We start from the raw sequence: 21,521 nt of genomic DNA, 5'->3' as shown, positions 1-21,521 counted from the left end.
CTTGGGCTCAATCCCAGCATTAAAGAGACAAAAAAGTCTGATGTGATGCTAGTTGCTGTGTGGAAGTGTCTGTTGTAGCAGAGTCCTGGGGACTGGAGAGCTGGGACAGGTTACAAAGAGATACTGGGGGCTGAGCTCTTTAGGACAATAGCTACCAGTCAATAGCATAGATCATTTAAGCAGGAGTTTCTGATTCACTTGGTGAATAGCGTGGTTCAGAAATGTGTATTTAATTAATTACTATTTGTGGTACTAGGAATAGATCCCAGGACTTGTGCATGACAGGCAAACACTCTGAGTTATGTCCCCGTTTTGCTGTTATTTTGAGATGGGGTCTTGCTACATTCAAGGCTGGCCTTGAGCTGACTCTGTAGCCAAGGCTATCTTGAATATGTGGACCTTCTGTCTCTAGAAGTTAGAACTATGGGTTTGTACCCTAGACGTATCTTAGGATACATTTTGAACACTTGGGTAACCATGGTACAGGTGGGCAAACTTTGAGACAGGCCGTTCTACAGGATGGCATTCATCATGTGGGGCAGTCAGTCTCATAGGAATTTTCCTTCTCTTTGTGTCTCTGTTGTCTCTTGACCACCTTCATGTCACAGTGATTATATATATATATATATATATGTATATATATATATATATATACATGTTGTAGGATATATGCATGCATGTGTTAATCAAGAGCAGTTGGTAAAAGGCGGGGAGTCGTGAGGTCCAGTTAAGCACATGCTACTTGCTAGAACAGTGACTGCAGTGGACAGCAGTTATCACAGAGGACCTTCCTTAATAACACCTTCGAAGTCCCACTTCCTTCTCTCCCTAGTTCCAGTTGTTGACTGCCACGTGTTTCTGAGACCTTCCCATGGAGAACCATGAGATTAAAAGTGTTGCTCAGTCGCTGTCCTCCATGCCCCTGTGAGATCTGCATGGATTTTGTAGTGATAGAGAGATAGATCTTACTCATCTGTCTTTTTGGAGACCTGGGTTGTAAACCAAGAGTCAGCAGTGTGCAGGGCAGGGCCCAGGGCAGGATTGGCAAACATCCCAGATTCTGCAGATAGATTCGCTGTTGAGGCTTGAGTCGTTTGGTGGGATCTGGCCAGTATTCTTCAAGTCAGTGGAGATGTTGTGCAGAGTTTGCTATTATGAAAAAAGGACCATGGAGTTATAGATGCAGGGCAACATCTGTGAGCCTCTGCTGACCACTTATTTCTATGTTAGCCATGGGGTTGACAAGATCGTATGTATGCTTGGATAAGGCTGTATGGCTGCCCGACTCTCCCCACTCTTGGACAGGTTCATCTTCTTCCTGTCCTGCTTATAATCACCCAGGCTGCGTGTCTACTAACTTCTAGCCAGACACCTGTCTGTCACTGGGGAATTGCAGGCAACCCATCTCATACTGGCAGGGAATAAAGCTATCAACACCATTACCATTTGGTACTTGGTTAGAGGATTAGCTGGGTCCTTCTGTATCAAGGAAGGTCACAGGTGGTTGCATAATTGAGTCCTGATTTTGTCACTCAATGTTATGCTTTTGGGAAGTGTAGTGCCTTCACTTGGGCCTAGTGACACAGGCCTATTACCTCATCTGCTCAGGAGGCTGAGGCAGGAAGATCTTAAGCTTAAGAGCTGTTTGCACTACAGAGCAAGTTCAGATCCTGTCTCAAAGAATGAACTGAGCTGGGCAGTGGGGGCAAAAGCCTTTAATCCTAGCACTTGGTGAGGCAGAGGCAGGCGGTGTACAGTTTGAGGCCAGCCTGGTCTATTAGCTCCTTCCAGGATAGACAAGGCTACACAGAGAAATCCTGTCTTGAAAACAAATCAATCAATCAATCAATCAAACAATCAATCAAACAAACAAAATCATGCCTGTAATTTCAGCAATCAGAACATGGAGGGCGGAAGACCTAGAGTTCAAGGTTATCCTGTGTTATTCAGACAGTTCAAGCCTAGCTGGTTTTATACATCAGAGGTGGTAGTGTGTGGAGCAGTGACTTTTATGGGACCCTGGATTTGATCCCTAGTGCCATAAGAGTCGTACTCTCCAAAGAGGATCATACTCTTGGTGTTCTTTCTCCTTCAAACTTGAAAGACCTCGGTCCAGCTTTCCCTAAATGTCCTCTCTCGGTGTTTATTTCATCTTTTCGTGTTGAATCCACACTTTGCTCCTGTTGGTTCTGTTCCTGGGTCCACTGTCCTTATTCGATAGTAACTGCTGCTGTAGTACTCCGGCTTTTCTTCCTAATTCAGTCTCCCAGAACTGGTAACCTTTTAGCTACAGGTTTCTGGTTGGTTTCTGATATGTGTTCCCTACCTTCCCAATACCAGGCCTTCCTGCGGAGTCGCAGCACCCCTACCCGGTTGCAGGGTGATGCAGTTTCCTTGACTTCTCTTCTTTAGATGACAACCATTTATGGCCTTTCCCCTACAAGTTAATGATGCTCAACACTGACAGCGGTCCCATTTTCCTGAGATTTGCTGCATTTGAGCTTTCTCCGGCTCCATTCACATGAGGAAAATTAGCATGTGTGAGGTGTTTGTAGGCAAGTGCTCTTCTGCTAACCTACAACCTCAGTTCCCAAAAATATTGCTTCTTAAAAGTGTGAAGGCTGTTATCTCAGGACATGTTCTTGTGCAAGAGAAAGCCTGTGTGTGTGTGTGTGTGTGTACAGTCACCTATCTGCAGACATCTTGAGTGGGGTTTGTTTCTTTTCAGGATGAACTTGTTTTGTTGGTGGGGTGTTATACATAGAACTGTGCTTCTGTTCATATCATTATTAATTATTATTAAAAGACAGTCTTACTACATAGACCTGGTTGGCCTGGAAGTTGTAGAGTAGGCTGGCCTTGACCTCATAGAGATCTATCTGCCTCTACTTCCTGAGTGCTGGGACTGAAGGTGTCCTCCACCACACCCAGGCTTATGTGATTTTTTTTTTTTTAAAACAGGGATGGATGACTAGATGAGCAAATGTCTTGAAATAGGAGGGTGATGAGAACTTGACCTATTCGGACATCAAGGGACAGAAAGAATGAAGCATCTTGGGCTTTTATGTCTAGAATCATTGACTTTCTTGGTTCTGTTTCTGTAAGCTCAGCCAAGGGCCAGAGTTTTGGGGTAAGAACCAGTTTGTTCAATGATCCTGCTGCATGTCTTATCTGGCTAGGAAGCCTTCAGATTTTTCTCCTGTTTATCCTGGTTGAGGCCTGAGTACCTTTGAATCCTCTCACAAGGTTTAGAGCAAAGACAGGCAACGCCATTCACACCTCCTGCCTCCCTGCAATGTGGGGTAAGAAGAGGCCTGTATTTGGGAGCTTCTTTAGGATTGTGTATGCTAGAAATCTGAAGCCATGATGGGCCCGTCTTAGGAGACCCTAGTTCAAACTCGCCTCATAGACGGGCAGAAGCACTCCTAGGTGCCGCAGTGCCTGCCTTCCATCTGTTACTGCATAAGACCCTGCTGGTCACCTCTAGCATCCTTCAGATGCCAGGTCTCCCAGTGTACATTGCAGTCTTAGGGATTAGCACTGCTAAGTGTGGCTGAGAGACTTGTGTGTCCTGTCTTGTCAGCAGCTCCGGGGCTTCTGGGAAAGTGCAGTTGCTCAGTTTGTCTCATTGAAACTTAATTCAACTTAGTCAGGCATAACACAACACCTCTAATTATCCCAAGGCAGATGTTTATCAAGATTTTCTTTTAAAGTTCCTTTTCTTTTCTTTTTTCTTTTTTTTTTTTAATACATAAGTCACATTCCCAGAAAGCAATGGGGGGAAAACCCAAAACCAACCCTTTTCCTTATACACATGCTGCTAAGAAAATACTTTTATACATAGAATTTCAACAAGTGAGACAAAGGGATGTGGGCATGTGTAGCTGTAAGGGGTGTCGAGAGGCAGGGACCAGACCACCGCCGCTAGCTTTCCTTCACGGTCAACATCTGTAACTGGCCTTTTTGGTATCAACAGGACTGGTTTCATCCTACCCTCAATTGGCTGGAGTTAGGAGTTTCTTAACTTTCAAAATGAAAGTCGCAGGAGTGTTAAGATTCAGAATGTGTGGAAACTGAGGATTAAAGCTGACCCTCTGCCCATCTCCCTCTTTGCTCTAGAGCTGACATGTGGCCAGGGGACTCTGCAAAAGCTAAGTTCTAGGGCAGGCTGATGGGTAATAAGTGGGTAACTAACTTCGGAAGCCTGGAGGGACTCCTCAGGGTTAAGGGGAGAGATGAATTATCTGGAAGGCGAAGGAAATTTGGGGGTGGGGGGTGGGCTCTTCTTTGCTAAAATAAAACATCTATTATATCTATCCTGTGCCAATCCAGCTAGATTTGGGGATTGCCAAAATTACTGGCTGGCACTGAGAGGGGGCAGGGGGGCTTCCCTAGGACACATTCCCTCCTAGACACCTCACAGGACCCTTCTGCCCTAACAGACCTGCACTGGCCTTGGGCAACACCTCCAGGAGATGCTAGGCCCTCCTGCCTAGCAGAGGGCAGGGTGGGTTGAGCTGGAGGTGACCAGGCAAGGTCAGACAGATGTCTAGGAGGAAATGTAGGTGGGGAACAGAGGACCCTGCAAAAGCAAAGAAGCTTCCAGACAAACATGACAGGAGCCCCGGGGAGGAAAAGACTCAATGAGAAGAAGATGGGAGGCAGGCAAGGGGGGAATTTCAGAAACCGGAAGTGCCAGTAAGCCCGATGCACGCACGCCCTTCTTCCTGGGGCTCTCAGGACACTAGGCTTTCTGACAGCTGAGAATGAGATACATGCTTACCTTAGGGACAGTAAGTCTCCACTAGTCCTGTCTGAGGCCCGGCACGGCACGGGGAAGGCTGCATTGCCTCCCGTCCCGTCCCACAGCTCACCAGCACCCAAGGACTTAGAGGCGTCAGAACTCAGATGGCAAGAGCTCTCGAATGGGGAAGAGAGGGAACAAACAGTAACACAAAGCGAAAACAAAACGAAAAGAACACTTGTTTGATGAGAGTTTTCTTTTTTTCTCTATGTATATTCAAAGTTTATGTTTTCCTTTCCTTCATGCCTCGCGTCTCTCCATCTCTCTTTAGTGTCTGCGCACACTCCTTCTTGTTCTTGTTTATTTGGTGTGTTTCTTTTTTTTTTTTTTTTTTAAGAACTTTGGATTTGCCATGGGTGGGCAGTGCTGACCCCCGGAGACTGGACTGCCCTTAGCAGGGCTGGGGCAAGGGGCAGGCCCACGGCTGCTGAGAGGACCTCTGTGTTTAAAGCCTTTGAGAAAAAGTTACTGCAGTTTCCAGGGTAGGGGTGAGGGTTGGTAGAGGGCTTCCTGGCAGCCGCTTCCCCAGGAGTCCAGGCTGCAAGGGTCCCCCCAGGTGAGGAGAGGATAGGAGGGAGGGGGCGGGGAGGGTGAGCAGGGGCGCGTTCCCCCCCCACCCCCAGCCTCCAGTTTGGTTAGTTTTATGGGCTCCTTGCCCAAACCAGGCTCCAACCTTAGGGAACCAACTGGGTTTTTGGAGTTTGTGAGCGGTCTGTGCTCTGGAGAAGGGACGGGAAGAAGGGGGTGGCAAAGTTGATTTTCCACCCCCCTTTTTTGCCTTGGGTTTTCTTTTCCTTTCCTTTTCTTTCTTTTGGCGTTTTCTCAGTCAGTATAAGAGTATGGAAAAGGTACGTGTTTACAAGGGAAGAGGGCTGGGAATTCAATGGGGGAAACCAGGGAACGAAGCAGACTTGTATGCCAGGGTGGGGTGCATCTGCACGGGGCCGAGAATGAGGGTCAGAGTGTTTGTGGGACGGGGAGGAGGCAGGACTCTGCTGGAGGTGGGGTGTGTGAGGCCCACTGAGGGTGGGAATTGACAGACTCCCATGATGTGGGCAGAGCTGAAGGTTGGGCTGAGGGAACCCTGAGGCCCTCTCTTGTGCCCATCTTGGTTTATCTGTTTATAAAGCTAGAAGTGTAGAGGTAGTAGTAGTTTTTGGGTTGGGGTCCGTGTGAGGTAATCTTGCTTCCTCTTTGGCAAAAGCCACAGCAGCCGGGACAGCAGTGGCGCTGTTGGTAACGGTGATGGGAGGGCCTCCTGGGGGCGGGGCTGCCTTGCGCCTGTGGGCTGAGGAGCGCAGATGGGAGGCTAGGGCTTCACGCCCACTCAGCAGCACCTCACAGGCCAGGCAGTGGTAGGTGCAGATAGGCACCCGCAAGGGGGCGGGCATGGAGCCCCCAGAGCCCCGCCCAAAGAAGCAGAAGGATCTCTGGTGGGCAGTAGCTGGGGCCTCGCCGTCAAATGCCATCTTGCACTGGCGGCACAAGTAGCGGTGAGTCACGTCCACGGTGGAGATGCCAGCGCTGCCTGTCAGCAGCTCGTCAGCCTCGCTACCATCCCCTTCGCCCGGAGCCGGCAGCTCAGGAGGCTTTGGGGGGGCTGTGGCTGTAGGCTCGGGGGCTTGGGGGGGTTGCTGGAGGAGGGCATTGGGGAGCAGCCCAATGAGGGTCTGAGGTATCACCGGGTTCATGGGAAATAGCCCCTTCTTCATGCCGTAAAGCTGTTGGAAGTACGCCCCCTGTAACTGAGGCCCAAAGACAGCTGGCGGTGCTGCCCCGCCTGCAGGGGGCAATGGGAAGGGCAGGAATTGCCCCCCCAACAGGGCCGGGACAGTGGCCTTCAATGCTTTCAGGTTCTTGAGGGCATCAGTGGAGGAGTTGGTAAGGGTTGCAACTGGCTTTCGCTCACCAGAGACTTTGTCTCCTGAGGGCTCAGTAGCTGGGCCAGGGGGAGGGTCAGTAGAACTGTTGGTTTGGTTAGACACAGGTCTCTGAGGTAAGGGGCGGCCTGGACCAGCAGTCTGGACCACTGTGGTAGCAGGCAGGACCGAAGTGGCAAGGCCAAGAAGGCCTGAGGAGGCTGCAGGGCCTAGGAAGACGAAAGCAGTAATGAAGGGTTAGTGGTCTCCAGACTACACCTACTGCACTCTCACGTTCCCCCCCCCTACCCCCGCGGCCATACTCTCAGAGCTCCTTTTTCCTAGAGCCTGCTACAAGGGTAACAGCCTGAGGAGAGCCATGGAGGAATGGAAGGGCTTGCCACTAGAGGAGATGCTCTGTCAAGTCCAGCTCCTCCCAGCCTCCCCAACTCACCTGAATTGAAAGAAGCTATGCTTCCTAGTGGTGGCTGGGCCAGAGTTGGGCCAGGCAAGAGGACTGGAGCCAGGCGAGGCAACGTTGGAGAAGCCCCCAAGGGCACGGAGGCAGGTGTGGTGGTGGGTGGCCCTTTGGGGGCCAGTGGGGTGTCAGGTGTGGGAGCTAAGTCATAGCATTTGCTCTCGCTCTTCAGCTGGGCTCGGACAGACTCCTTGAGCTTGGCGAGGTGCTGCCGAGAGAAGAGGTGGCCTCTGCAGGAGACGTAGAAGTCGTACTTGACATCGCAGTAGGGGCAGTCGGTTCGCTGGGCTGCCGAGGCGCCCTCACTGCTGCCCCCACTCCCTGTTGGTGCTGTCCCCTGCAGCTTGGCTTTTTTTTCCTTGGCACGAGCATTTTGGAACCAGACCTGAATGACCCTCTTGGGCAGTCCAATTTCCTCCCCGAGCACCTCACACTCCTGCATAGTAGGGGTGCGGTAGGCTTCGTAGCAGGCTTTCATGATCTTCAGCTGCAAGCTGCTCATTTGGGTCCTATAGCGCCGCTGCCCCATGCTATCTGGAGCTCCGGTGCCAGCACCTGGTCCCCCACTGGTCCCCCCAGCCCCGGGGGACTCTGGCTCAGCCAGGCTGGAAACAGATGAATCGCTTAGGTCTCCTGCGGACGGACTGCAAGCCTCGCTTTCTGGAGACGCTTTAGATGGTTCCTCTGGAGCCTCATCCTCACTGAGTGCGGGAGGTGGGAGCGGTGGAGGGGGCTCTGGTGCTGGTGCAGTGGCCTCTTTCCCAGGTGGTAGGAATGGCAGAGGCCCAACAGCAGGGGTGACCGTGGGGTAGGGAAAGGCAGGTGCATCTCTCTTTGGGGCTTCCTTTCCTGTCTCATCGTCAATCTTGCTCAACAGGAGGTTGAATTTGGGGAAGGGTGCTGGGGAGGGCGTAACAGTGCAGGGTTTGACTGCTGGACCAGCTACTCCCCCAGGGGTGCTTCGAAACTGACCTTTCCTCTCCCGGGCTCTGGTATTCTGGAACCAGACCTGTACTACTCGTTTCTTGAGCCCCACTTCCTCCGAGATGCAGTCTAGCATCTTCCGCGTGGGGTTGGAGTCCTGCATGTACCAGCGGTACAGGATCTCCAGCTGCTCGGGCAGGATGGTGGTGCGGAGGCGTTTGTCCTTGGGGGGTTCACCCTCTCCTCCACCCCCTGCTTCACTGCCCGTGGGAGACAGACTGCCATCATCGTGCTTCCGCTTGAGGGGTGTCCCTGTCACTGATGAGGTGCCCGATACTGATACTACAGGGTTTCGCTCCCCAAACGCCAGCATGGGCAGATCTAGGAGTTGTGACGGAGCGCTGGGCTGCACAGACGGTAGTAAATGGAGTCGGTGGTGAGTGGTCAGGAGGTCCTGGCTGGGGAAAGAAATGGCACACTGGTCACAGGAGTAGCCTGGAGGCAAGGGAGGAGCCTTCCCTTCAGTCTCTTTGCTTTCTGGCTTTGTCGGTTCTGTTTGGTTCAGGTCTTCAGCATCTGCGTGTTCTGGCGATGGGCCACCATGCCTGGCTGCAGGTTCCAGATTCCGTTCCTCCACCTCCTCTTCCTCTTCCTCCTCTTCCCCTCTCTCTGCCTCCTCCTCCTCTTCAGGAGGCTGGTCATCATAGCACTTCTTGAGGTGCCGCACTAACTCAAAAACACAGGCGAAGGTGGTGTGGCAGCGCCTGCAGCCGGAGGCCCCTCCCGCGGCTCCTCCGGCTACCATAGGGCCAGGGCCACCCTCACAGGCATTTTTACGGGCCTTCTGGCGAGCATTCTGGAACCACACTACAACCACACGGCTAGCCAGACCCAAGAGGCTTGCGAGCCGTTCCACCTCTCCATCCTTGGGGTAGGCGCTGGTCTCAAAGAAAGACTGCAGAGCCTGGGTCTGGAACTCTGTAAACTTGGTTCTGGAGAACCGGCGGCCCACAGGCACTGTGGGAGGAAGGCTCCCTCTGGGGCCTTCTTCATCCTCTGAGGGCCAGGGTCCTCCTGCCAGGCTTCGCTCCTCAGAAGTGTGGATCCCCCCTACCTCAGGCTCTGGGACCACGAAAGGTGGGCCTAGCTGGGGAGGTGACTCCAGGGACCCATCTGGAGGTTTGGGGGGCTCTACCGGGGGTGGGTAGAGGCTATCGTAGCTCTTTCGAAACTGAGCAGCGTAACGGCTCAGAGCCTCAAAGGGCAGAAAGCGGCGGTGGACATGCTCCTCATGCGTCTTGAGGATAAGCATGTTGGAGAAGAGTTTCCCACAGGCCCCGCAGGCCAGCTTGTCTCCGCCCCCCAGAGACTCCGGAGGAGGCGGAGTTGGGGGAGGGGGCACTGCCTGCTTCCCTTCATTGTACTGAATTACTAACTCAAAGCCAAAATTTTCTAGAAGGGCTTTGGCTGCTGTGCGGGCAGCTTCATTGGGTGACGCGTTGGGCGGTGAAGAAGGCCCCGCTTCAGTGCCCTCCTCAGCTGTGAGGGGCCGTTCCCATTCCTGCTCAGCCAGCTCAGCCTTGGGGGGTGCGGGGAGAGGCGGTGGGTTGGCAGCGGGCAGGGACAGCATGGGTGTCGGGCTCGGCAGTGCCAGCTTGGGCCCCACCTTGAGGTCATGGAGGTAGAAGGGAAGAAGTAGCTGTTGTTGCTGGAGTTTGAGTAGTGATTCTGGGACCAGGGGGAAGGGGGACAGGACTGGAGGGGTGAAGAGGGGGGCTGGGAATCGGTGTAGGTCCAAGGGAGGAGGTGGTGGGGACAGGAACGGCAGTCCAGACATGAAGCCCCCTGGGTCAGGGCCTTTCTTCTCAGTGCCCACCTCGCCGCCCTCAGTCTCGCCTTCCTTGAGCTCTTCTTGGCTTCGCTCTGCTCCTTCGGGCCTGGCATCAGCCTTGGCCCCTCTTGAGCGAGTCTGGTGCAGAACTGACCGCATGTGAATCTCCAAAGTGGAGCTCTGGTTGTAGGACACGCGGCAGACTGTGCACTTAAACGGCTTGTCTGACGCCGTGGTGGCGGGTGGCGGGATGCCAGCCTCTCCTCGGGCAGGGCACGATGGGTCAATGGCGGCCTTCTTCATCTTATGAAGGTGGGAGACGGAATTATAATGAACCAAGAGGATGTTCTTCTGGGTGAAGGACTCCTTACACACAGTACACTTATAGGGCCGAGCAGGGTCAAGAAACTTGTCCAGGGCAAAGTTGGTGGTCTTCCGATAGGTTAGAGGGTGGCGAGAGTCAGCTGGGGTTGGCTCTGCAGAGCGGGGCTCCCCCATGGCTCCCTCTTCCTCTTCAGACATGGTGGGTAGAGGAGCCAGTTCTTCACCTTGGGCATCAAGCCGAGGGACTGGAGATGGGGCTGGAGAAGGTGGCTGACCAGGGCTTTCTGAGGGCTCGCCGGGGCCCTCGACCGGTGCCAGGGGAGGCTCGGGAGGGGGACCTGGGCTGGCGTCTGGGGCCAGGTTAGAGCTTTCTGCAGGACACAGAGAAAGATGGAACGGTGTTCAAGCTGAACTCCAACCACTCACTATCCAAAGCTGCTGACGTAGCTTTAGCCATCCTCAGATCCCTCTGATCCCCCTTTCTGCCACTTTGGGGGGTATGCTGTGCCCTTCCTTACCTGCTCCCTGGTCTCTGTTGGGAGTGGGCTCTGGTCCAGGAGCCGGGCGTTCTAGGCCATCCTCCACGGTGTTTGATGTGGGTCCAGGCAGCATTTTGGTTGCAAAGGTCATCTCTACAGTTGTGGCCTAGAATGTAGAAAACATCCTCGTGGCTTCAAGACCTGCGGCCTCCTATGGCCAGCCCCGACCCGTTTACTGTGCACCCACATCTGTGCCAAGCTCTCTTGGTCTGGGTCCAGCCTCTTGCCTAGATAAACCTCCCAATGAACTGATGCTTTTCTTTGGATGAGGGCCTGGGTAGCTACCTACCTGCTGCCCCGTCCCTCTTCCTCAGGCAAAAAGTATCTTACCTCAAGGCTACATGCTTCTGCCATTAACTCTTTTCAGGGTTAATGGAAGTGAGGGGACTGTACAGTTGTCTCATCCAGGAGTAAAGGGAACCAGGCGAGCTTGGCGCTGAGAGCCACCCCACACTTCTAAAGTCAACTTCAACTCTCTAGAATGTTATTTCCTTCACTACTCACCCCCCCCCCCACTGGCCTGGATATTGCTTCCCCCCCTTCCCCCAGCACTGCTGTGACAGGACTTTAAGACCATTTTCCCTCAGCCTGTACTCACCACAAGCAGCAGCTTCTCAACACACTCGGGCACCACGTTGTGGAGGTGGCTGAGGTGGAAGTGCAGGGCGGGCCGGCCCACCAGCTGCTCCTGGCAGAGCGGGCACCTGAACTTGGGCTGCACGGCATGCTGGGAGAGGGTATGAACTCTCACCTGGTCACACTCTGGGCTCAGGAAGCTGCAGTAGGGACAGCAGAATACCTGGGGAATACATACGGGTGGAGGGGGAGTCAGGGGAGAGGTGGGGGGACCCACTATCCCACTGTTCGTAGGAGTTGGCAACACTGCTCTCATATCCAGATTTAGGCAACCAAGTCAGACAGGAAGGCCCCTTAACCCACTCAGCCCCCAACCAGCCCTGGAGGCTGGCAGCCCCCTTGGGCTAAGACAAAGGCCTAACCTAAACTGCTACCTTGACTTCTTTGTCAGTGTCCCCCACCCCGACCCTTCAGCCTGGTTTTTAACTCCCTTCTGGTTTGTCTTTCCCTACTTTGATACCCTAGTCAGCTTTCCTGCTGGCCCTACACCAGCCTTTCTCACCCACACCCCACTGCCTGCCTCTTCTGTGAAATACCTCCTTTCCTCTGCATTTTCTGGGCTGAGGTCCCTTACCCTGCCAGATGCTTCCTTAGCATCTCCTACAGGAGGTCCGACTCATCTGCCCCTGAAGCTGACTTGTCCCTTTCGGGCTTCAGAGGATCACCGTTTTTCCCCCTCACTACTTCTTGTCCTGGTCTCACCTACAGACCAGGCTGGCCTTGAACTCAGAGATCTGCCTGCGTCTGCCTTCCGAGTGCTGGGATTAAAGGTGTGCGCCTTGTGGGAGTAAAGTAAGTGCCATTTGGCTTACTACTTCTTAATATAAGCAAAGGCCCCTCCCCAAGTGGCCCAGCAAAGAGGCCCGCTACCACGTGACTGACTGAACTGACTAGCAGGCACTTTCCCTGCTGCCTCAGACCAAGTGTCTCTCTCTGACCTCCTCTCCTGTTGCCCTGCACTTTCCCAGGCCTGAATATGGGAGCAAGCAATCCAGGCGTTCATGTTAGTGCACCCAACTCACGGAACGGACGCCTGTAACTGACAGGAGTTGGGAGGAAGGGAAACTGAGGACAGAGGCTATCTCTGTATACCGCAGTGGAATCTGGGAAGCCTGGGATGTCAAGCATCTCAAGACCAGAGAGTGGTGTCTTCCCAAAAGCAACACTTTATAGAGACCATAAGGTTAAACTGCTCCAGAGTCTCCTCAAGTTCAAGTCCTGGGTTTAGAGACCTGAGGGACTTGTCAGTGAGTCATTTGCTTGGCGCCAGGACAGTGCTCTCCACACTCGGCTCCTCTGAGGAAGGCGCAGCCCCCAGTGACCCAGGAAGCTGCTCTTCTCCCTTTGTCTAGCTCCTTTCCTCCTCCCTCCTCCCCCCACTCTTCCTTCCCCCTCTTCTTCCTCCACTCTTCCCTCTTCCCTCCCCCCTCTCCTGGCATCCACCACCACTCTTTCCTACCCTTAATACAACTTTTTTTCCTACCCTCTCTCACCTTGTCCTCAAGCCCCTGCTGCCCCTTGCTGTCACTCGTGTGCTGAGGCAGCTCTCTCCCGCATGTGCTGAACATATAGAACTGGCCTTGCACTGCATTTCTCCTGTGACATCCTCAACTAAATCAGCCACAAGCCTTCAGACAAAAGCCTTCAGAGCAGAGATTCTCAACCTTCTGATGCTGTGACCCTTTAATACAGCTCCTCATGCCGTGGTGACCCCCACAACCATAGAGTTATTTTCGTTGCTACTTCATAACTGTAGTGTTGCTACTGTTACACATTGTGATGTAAATACCTGTGTTTTCTGATGGTCTTAGGCGACCCCTGTGTAAAGGCTGTTCAGTCCCCAAAGGGGTGTGACCCACAGGTTGAGAACTACTGCTTTAGAGTAAGAGATTTCAGCCAGCCTCCCCACCCCCATCATCCCAGTCACTCCAGTTCTGACCGTGATCTGGTTGGCACTGTCTTTGGGAGGGCCAGTTCTGTCCTCTGTCACTTCGGAAGCTGAGGAGGAGAGGAGAGGAGGTTAGGGACTCCTTAGCCCTCCCCCTTCCTGCATAGCCTCTCTGCCAGCAGAGAGCTTTCAGGGTAGGAAGCGGGCTTCAGAGAATGCAGAATGGGCAAGAAACTCAGCAGCCCGGTGAGGCCAGCAGGGATCACTGCTGGGTTAGCCGGGGCTGGCTTTTCAAAGAGGACAGAGATGCCCAGGCAGATGCAACTTGTTCTCCCTTCCTCTTCCCTTGGTCAGTTTTGCTCTTTCTGGGAAGGAGGCCTTTTGGGGTGCTTGGGTTTCTGAAAGGCCCCGTCAACATGCCAGTGTGCACAGCGAGTCGGGTAGGGGACAGGTTAGGGGAGCAGCTCACCCCGTTGTTCCGTCTTGTTCTGGGCATCTTTCTCAGAGGTGAGGGGCTGAGCTAACGCGGTGTCAGGAGCCTTCCCTGCATGGAATGGAGAGAGAGTCAGTGTAACCTGGTGAAACATAGGAGGAGGGAGGGAGGGAGGGAGGGAAGGAGGAAGGGCAGAGGAAACAGGACAAGCAGCCAGGTGGTGGAGGGATGGATGAGCGAATCAGGAGGCAGGAAAGGATGGAAAGCCACCAGAAGAAACACAGGGTACAAGTGCAAAGGGAGCGTAGAACAAGCTTAGCCCTCCACCTCAGGAACAAGCCCCACAAGAGGGCTGGTCTAAGCGTGGCCTCCTGGCCTGACTGACCCTGGGGAAGGGAGACCCCACGAGTGTAGAGGGAGGGGCACTGTCAAGGCTGACTGAAGCGGCAGCTGTGGTGAACAGGAGGCGATGGGCCAGGAGATTACCACTCAAGTAAGAATTGACAGATGTGTAGGAATTTATTTTCGGTGGCAGCCTAATTAAAGTGTTAAAAGTTCCTTAACTCCATTCAGCCTTGCGCCAGGATCGTTAGCTATTGATCTGGGCCCCTCCAGCACTTAACTCCAGCCAGCGTATTGGCAATTCAATTAGCACCAGTCAATGCTTACTGTTCCTGGTTCCTGCTGCCCTGCCCTCGCCCTGCCCTCGCCCACCGCTGGCCTCTCCGAAGTCCAGATGCCCATGTCCACCTCTGATAGCCCCTTCCAGGCCTCTCTCTCCTGCACCCTCTGGATCAATGGTGCCTGGCTGGCTGTTCCCGACCTCTGCTGCCTAAGGGGGTCTCTAAGCCCAGCCTTGGGGCTGAAGACCTCCTAGGAGACAGGAGGAGGCTGGGACACTTGTTTGGGCCTCGTCCCACCCCTGCTGCCTTTGGACCATGCCCGCAGCTCCCACAGCCTCCAGACAAGTCTGGCTTAGCGTGGATTATGGTTTCTTTTTGCTTTCCCCTGCACAGCCAATAGAGCTGGGCTGCTAGTTGCTATTCAGAGCCCCCAGGTGACGCCTCCTGTCCTTTACTTAGCAAAATCTCAGCCATTCCTTCTCGCCCGTCCATCCCCCAGTTGTCTCCTGTGCCCGCCCCCTGTCCCTGAAGCCCCATCCTGCCCCCTCATTCTTCCGCACCTTCCTACTTGCTGTGGATGGCTCCCGCCCGCTCCTGCCTCCTAGGCTTCTTTGCTGTGATTCCCTTGGGTAGGGAGTGGCATCTGCTGCCTCCCCGCCCAGCCCTTATTCTCCCGTTCCCTCTTCCTTACCAGGAGTTTGAAGCCGCCCATAGCTGAAGCTCAGAATACTCTGGAGAGCCGAGAGTCCTTCTTCGGCTGCTGAGCCGTTCTGGAGCAGCTGCAGCCGCCTCTGGGCCTGGGCGTCGCGGTGGGCAGGCGTGCGTAGGTGTTGCAGCAGAGCTAGGCGGGAGGGCGTGTCCCAGGCACACAACAGGCAGTGGTAAAGGCCCGGCTCGGGTCCTGCCTCTGCTCCCTCCATTTCCAGCAGGAACTAGAAGTGTGGAAGAGGCCAGCTCAGATGTAGAAGGGACCCCTCCAGATCTCGGGGCGGGGGGGGGGGCTGCCCCTCCTCGGCTGAACTCTTTCATTCCTGGGTGACCCCCTTCCACCCTTCGATGGCTTCCCTTCCTGCTTGTTCTTTTAATTTCCTCCCCTTTCTCCCATCAATCCTGGGTTCCCAGGGTGCGGCTGATATCTGCTTCTGTCCTGGATACCATGATGGGCTGGACTGAGATGGACTCATCCCTAGAGCATCCATGCCCGAACAGCAGAATAAAGCCCGTTTCTCCTCCTCCGAGCCCACTGCCCTTTGGTCTTTCTCCAGGTCTGCCCAGCACATTGTTACCCGGGTCCACACACTGCCCGGTTCTTCATGTCCATCACCACAGGCTCCTCCACCTCTCCCCGCTGCACCCCCCACCTACCCTGTTCCTCCGCCCTATCCCACCCCCTCCTGCCTGAACTTCACCTTATAGATCTGGCTGTTTTCTTCATGGGCTGAACCCCGGGCGTGCAGCTGCATCTTCTCCTTGCTGTTGGACTCGAAGTCACAGATGTTGCAGCGCAGGTGAAGTGGGGAGACAGAGCCATAAGAGGCTCCATCTCCCAGGGACAGTGGGGAGGGGGTGCCCAGGGCTCCGCCCCCCTCCCGGAGGTGGGCTGCCAGCTGGTATTTCTGAGTGTGTTTGTCAGTCTTGAGGTGGAGCTGGAAGTTGGCCTTGAGCTGGGTGCTGTAGCAGCAGAGCTTGCACCGGTGGGTGTCCCCCGCTACCTCCTTCCAGTCTGCTTCGGGCAGGCTCCGGCCAATGCTGCAGTGGTAGAGCAGCAGGTCCAGGCTGTCTGTGCTGAAAGCCTGGCACACCAGGCAGCGGAACACCTTCGGGGGTGGGCTGTCGTCCGGGGACGGTGAAGTGGGCAGCCCATCAGATGAAGAACCCAGGAACTGACTTGGTGGCAGGTGGCTCTCGGGGGAGAGGCTGCCAGGGGCTAGGGGACAGAGACACATTAGGAAGAAATGAGTGGGACACTTAATTAGAATAAGCTCTGTCTGCCTACGTGGGAGCTGACCTTGGGCAGAAGGCAGGGAATACAGCCTGACTCGGGTAGGGCGTGGCTGGAGCAGACAGGGGACTTACCAGCTGTGGGGAACTTGCGGGCAGGCGCTCCGAGGTGGTGGAAGCCATTGAGGAGTAGCTGGGCTTCCAGGGGCTTGTCTGGCCTCAGCCCAGGCCCAGGCATGGGTGTCTGAGGCTGCCCTAGGGCCTGGGGCCCAAAGTACTGGAAGAGTTCAGGAGGGTTGGCGGGGGTGGCCCCTGGTGGGGGAGGAGGTCCTGGTCCCACCAGCCCTGGCGGCAGGCCAAGTGGCAGCCCCTGGTGTAGCAACAGGACATTCTGCATGTGTTTCTCAGAAGTCATGTGGATGCGCAGGTTCCGGGAGATGTTGGTTTCGTAGCTGCACACTTTGCACTGCCAGGATGATTTGGTCTTGGGCTCTTTATCCCCTATGGAGGGGGGTGGGAGGGATGCCTCTGGGGGACTCGCCTGCCCACCAGGCCCTGCCTGGAAGCCCTGCAGGTTGGCCAGGTGCTTGTCGGACTGCATGTGGATGCTCAGGTTGCCTTTGGTGGTAGTGGAGTAGTTGCAGACATCGCAGCGGTAGGGCTTGTAGCCGCAGTTGTAGCTCTCTCCACGGGCGAGGCGGGGGTGGGCGCCCCCGGCACTACAGTAGCTGCAGTGGCTGTTGCTCTCAGGGTGCTTTTCCCGCATGTGCACATCCAGGGTCTGCTGGTACTTGTAGTGCCAGTTGCATTTGGGACACTTGAGAGTCTTGCAGGAATTGCGTGAGTGTAGCAGGGACATGTGGCTGGACAGGCTGAGGCCTTGAAAGGCTGCAGGGGCTGGACTGTAGTCATCAGCCAGGCGGCAGGACTGAGGTGGGTCACTGGTGTCTTCAGGAGAGCCTGCTGGAGCTGGGAGCACGGCCACCTCCTTTGAGGTGGGTGAGCTTTGGTTGAGCGGGAGGCAGAGCCTTCCATCCTCTTCCTGTCCCTCAGGGAACCAGTCTGGCCCTACCTCGCCTCTTGATACTGGCGATTCTTTGGCTTGGGTTGGGCTGGGGTCCCAGGTGGCTAGGGCTGTGGGTGGGGATGGTGGGCTGAGGGCCATAACCTCTTCAGCGGGGAGAACAAGGGCTTGAACGTCTGCCTCTGGGGGGCTGACCTCAGCCTGGGCTCCATTTGTCTTCACGGTCACTGTGCTGGTGTCAGGTACTTCAGGAGAAGGGCAAGTAAGAAGTTTTGGTTCCAGAAAGCTTAGGAAGGCCATGCCACCATCATGACCCTCCTGAAGTACGGCTGGGCTGCCCAGCAGGCCCTGGTGGTGGGCAGGGGTCAGCTTCACTCCATGAGAAAGTGTGTGACCTATAAAGGTCTGGAGCCTGCCGAAACCCAGGCGGCATAGAAGGCAGATCCAGAACATTGCCCTGTGGTCTCCCCGTCGGCTCCCCATGGGGCCATCTTTGGGATCTTCGGTTGGGTTTGGAACCAGCCGGTAGCTCCAGAAGGATCCATCCCTTCCCTCACAGGCAGCCAGAGATGGCGCTGAGGTATCATGGGACAAAATTTGGTCAGAAGAGCTAAAGCCTTGGATTGGGTCAAAGCCATGTTGGATGTGAAGGGTGGTGAGGTGTGAGGAGGAGAAGCGGGTGAGGAGGGGCAGGCTGGGCTCTTCCTGGATGCTTGCCTCATCCCAGGGGAAGCCCTTTGGTAACAAGAGTTCACTGCCACCCGGCAGGGTCAGGCTGGCCAGTAGGTAGGCCTGACCTCCAGCTGCAAAGAGTAAGTGGTTGCTGAGGTCCAAAGGAAGGACTCCTTCCTCCTCCTTGGCCACCCCAAGGTCCTTTGGTGGGCTGTGACCACAGCCAGGCTCTTCTTGAGACTCTCCAATCTCCTTTGGTGGAACGCGGTCACTGCCTGACTCCAGATGCTCCCCCCCTGGCTCTGAGGACCTTATGCTCTCAGAGGTGGAGGGGGCATCAGGGGGATCTTTGGTGACAGGATCAGAGGTGCCGGAGGAGGAGGTCTCTGGAGGTGGTGACGGAACATTGTGCCCAGGGGAAGGAACAGGAGCGGAGGGAGAGGCCGAGTTAAGGGTAGCCATGGTAGACGGAGGACTGCTGGGGGTTCATGTCAGCGTGACAGCCAGTACCCTGCGGGGAGGCATGGGGGAAGCGCCGTGAGATCTCAGGGTCCTCAGCAAGGTCTGGACTCTAGCTCTGCTATGTTCTCTGAGCACCAGACTCAGGCGCCCTCATGCCCGCTTGAAGCTCTCCTTAGTCTAACGGGCCTAACACTCAGTGTGTCTAAAATCAGAATTCACTGTTGCGGTCCAAACCAGCTCTTCTCCACCTTGCAATCTCCTTTGGTACCACTCACCTCTCTGCTTATGCCTACACTATGCCCCGTAGCATTCCACAGCAAGCTCCAGGATGCGTCAGACCCCACACTCACATCTTCCTCGCCAGCAGCACCTTGGCCCAAGCCACTGGTATCTTTTTGAGCTAATGAACCAGATGGAGTGCTCTTTTCCACCTCTGCCCTCTCCAATCTAGTGTCTCCATCTAACAGCCAAAACCACCACTTCCTTGCCAACTACGGAAAAAGGCCAACACGTGTACGGAGACCCCCTGCCTGGCGCCTGTTGTCAGCAGCGACCAGCGGTCTCGTCCTCATTTGTAGCTTCACTCAAACTGCTTTACTTCTCGCAGTGTTTTAATTTTAGGTTATAATTTTCTTTTTTTTTTTTTTTAAGACAGGCTCTCAGGTAGCCCAGCCTAACTTTGAACTTTTGATGCTCTTACTTCCACAGCTGCTGCTCATCAAGTTCTGGGGATTGAACCCAGGGCTTTGTGTGTGTCTATGTGTATGCCACGGCACCCCTGCAGAGACCAGAGAGCAAACTGTGGGGTCAGTCCCCTCCTTTTACTATGTGGGATGGAGCGTAGGTTGTCACTGCTTGGCAGCAAGCCTCTTACCACCACCGTGCTGTCTTGTTAACCCGCATACTTGTCTCCAAAGCACATAAACCATATTACATTTTACTTAAAAAATCGGCAGTGGCTTCTCATCACACGCAATAAAATCAAGACTCCTTTCCCTGATCTGCAAAGGCCTACTTGCCAGAAAGTCTACTCAAACGGTTTTGTTTTAGCCCACCGGCCAGCTAACCAGCCTTGCCGCCTGTCTCTCTCCCCATAATACCCTTTCTCTCCTTCTCCTGGTCCTTCCTTGGTCCTTACCCAAGAGCTTAGTCTCCTGGGGAATCCTTGGCATTCACACCATTCTCCAGACCACTGGCCCAGACTGGTCACCATCTAGTGACAGATTTTTTTTTTTTCTGGCTACTTCTTCTTCTAGAGAGTTAATTCTACGAGAGCCTGTCTGCTTTCCATCTCTCTACCATTACACAGACATTCCAGTTCAAATATAACCCAGGCTAGCCTTAAGTTCAACTAGTTGAGAATAACCTTGAATCCTCCAGCCTCTACTGTCCAAGTGCTGGCATTACAGGTATGTGCCGTCATGCTAATAAATATCTTTCACATGAATGAGTCCTGGGAAAGATCCCCGGGTCCAGCCCCAAGTCAAAGTCTTTTTGCTTTTCTTGGCACGAATCTTTCTTCACTGTATTCCAGATCCAGACTGGTTGGGACATGCTGAGTTTGAGGAATTTCCTTGGCTAGTTAGAAGACAGTAGCTCCTTTGTAGCCCTCTTTATTCTCCAAATTGAAGATACAAATATTAGTAGCAAGTCCTAGCCTCTGTATTTATAGCATGGTCTTGGCACCAGATAAAGACTTATCAGGGCCTCACTGCACCGCATTCTCAAGGGTGAAATGATAGTAACTGGGCTCCCAAATGAGGGAACTGCTCAGCATGCATGAAGTCCTGGGCTCAGTTCCCATCTCGGCATCAACTGGGGTTTGGGGCTAGGTTCATGACTTTAACTCCAGTACTCTGCCAGGAGAGGCAGAAGGATCAGAAGTCCGGCCAACATAACAAGTTCAAGACCAGCCTAGGATACCTAGAGAGATAGAGGGGAGGTAGAGGGGATGGGGAGGGTGAGGGGGGTGCGTGGGAGGAAGGGAGGTTGGTTTGTGTGGGGGAGGAGCTATCAAGCCTTCCTTGAAATTATCAGTTCCCCAAGCATCCATGTAACTCCTCTCTCACTCTCTGAACTAAAAGATCTCTAATGATAAACTGTTAAATGTTCAGGCCACACTGGTTCAGAGAAAGGGCTCAGAGAAAGGGCGAGGGGATGGCCTCTTTCTCCTTGGGCCATCTTTAACCCTCATCTCCAGATTCCCAGATTTAATATGGGTCCTTGGTCCAGGTGCCTTGCTGCCTTCGATACTATTCCCACTTCCCTCCTGCCCCTGAGAATCCAGCTCGGACTGAGTCAGAACCTTCACGGAACTCTGGAGGGGCAGGATTAGCATGCTAATGAGATGCAAATAAGTACCTGGTCAAAGAGTTGAAGGGGGAAATCAAAGGGAGGTGAAGAATCAGGATGGGGTTAGGGGAGGGGTGCAGACTCCCAGTTAGGTAGAAGCCCTGGCTTTGGTGGAGAAAGGCATTTCTTCGGAGGGTCCTTGGTGGGACAGAGGATGATAAGTTTGTTGGTTTGTGAGGGTTCAGACATTTCCACAGCTTGGGCCGCACTTGACCGGAAGCGCTGAGGGTTGACAGGATGCGCCCTTTAACTCACCTGCCGGGGCAGCAGGCGAGCCCCGCTTACACGTGTTCAGCCCCCTCCTGGCTCTCTGCTCACAGCGGCGCTACGTCACAGCTCAGAGGTTGCCTTAACGGGCCCCGACCCTGGAGTAGCTCCCAGACCCCCCCCCCCTCTAAAGTTTAATTCTCCCAACTAGAAAAGGCCCACTGATTGCTAGGTAGAAACCAAAGCGCTCTGCGTTTGGCCGGCCGGCGGATGAGACCCTTAACTCGGCGGGTAGGTCAGCTGGTGGCTGTTTAAAATTGCAAATCTCTTCCCTACCTCCCAACCTACCCCTCCTCTTCAGGAGAGAATTTCCATTGCAAATTTACCTCTGCCTCAAGCATCCCCTACCTAGTTCCCTAGGCCCTCTCTCCCGCAGTTTCTCCCGCCACGCACCGTGGATTAGACTTTTGTGGTCAGGCTTCTCCCTACTTTTAATCCTTCTGCTCCGCCCTCTTCTGACTCCT

The 21,521-nt window shown here is 54.3% G+C and overlaps 1 protein-coding gene across 2 annotated transcripts in view; it reads right to left on the bottom strand.

Moving 5' to 3' along the window:
• Positions 1-5,116: 5,116 nt before the first annotated feature.
• Zfhx2 (zinc finger homeobox 2) overlaps positions 5,117-21,521 on the bottom strand; it is a 30,574-nt gene continuing 14,169 nt past the window's right edge. For both annotated transcript variants that reach the window (XM_052191458.1, XM_052191459.1), the window contains exons 2-10: positions 16,416-18,487; positions 15,749-16,266; positions 15,031-15,271; positions 13,753-13,827; positions 13,335-13,393; positions 11,358-11,558; positions 10,739-10,865; positions 7,118-10,591; positions 5,117-6,893 (exon numbers count right to left, since the gene is read on the bottom strand). In XM_052191458.1, coding sequence (XP_052047418.1) covers positions 5,926-6,893; positions 7,118-10,591; positions 10,739-10,865; positions 11,358-11,558; positions 13,335-13,393; positions 13,753-13,827; positions 15,031-15,271; positions 15,749-16,266; positions 16,416-18,438 — 7,686 coding nt within the window. In that variant the 5' untranslated portion in view covers positions 18,439-18,487 and the 3' untranslated portion in view covers positions 5,117-5,925. The remainder of the gene's footprint in view (positions 6,894-7,117; positions 10,592-10,738; positions 10,866-11,357; positions 11,559-13,334; positions 13,394-13,752; positions 13,828-15,030; positions 15,272-15,748; positions 16,267-16,415; positions 18,488-21,521) is intronic.

The sequence above is a fragment of the Apodemus sylvaticus genome, chromosome 8, assembly GCF_947179515.1.
Source record: "Apodemus sylvaticus chromosome 8, mApoSyl1.1, whole genome shotgun sequence".
Lineage (NCBI taxonomy): Eukaryota > Metazoa > Chordata > Mammalia > Rodentia > Muridae > Apodemus > Apodemus sylvaticus.
This window is presented reverse-complemented; position numbering and strand designations above follow the sequence as displayed.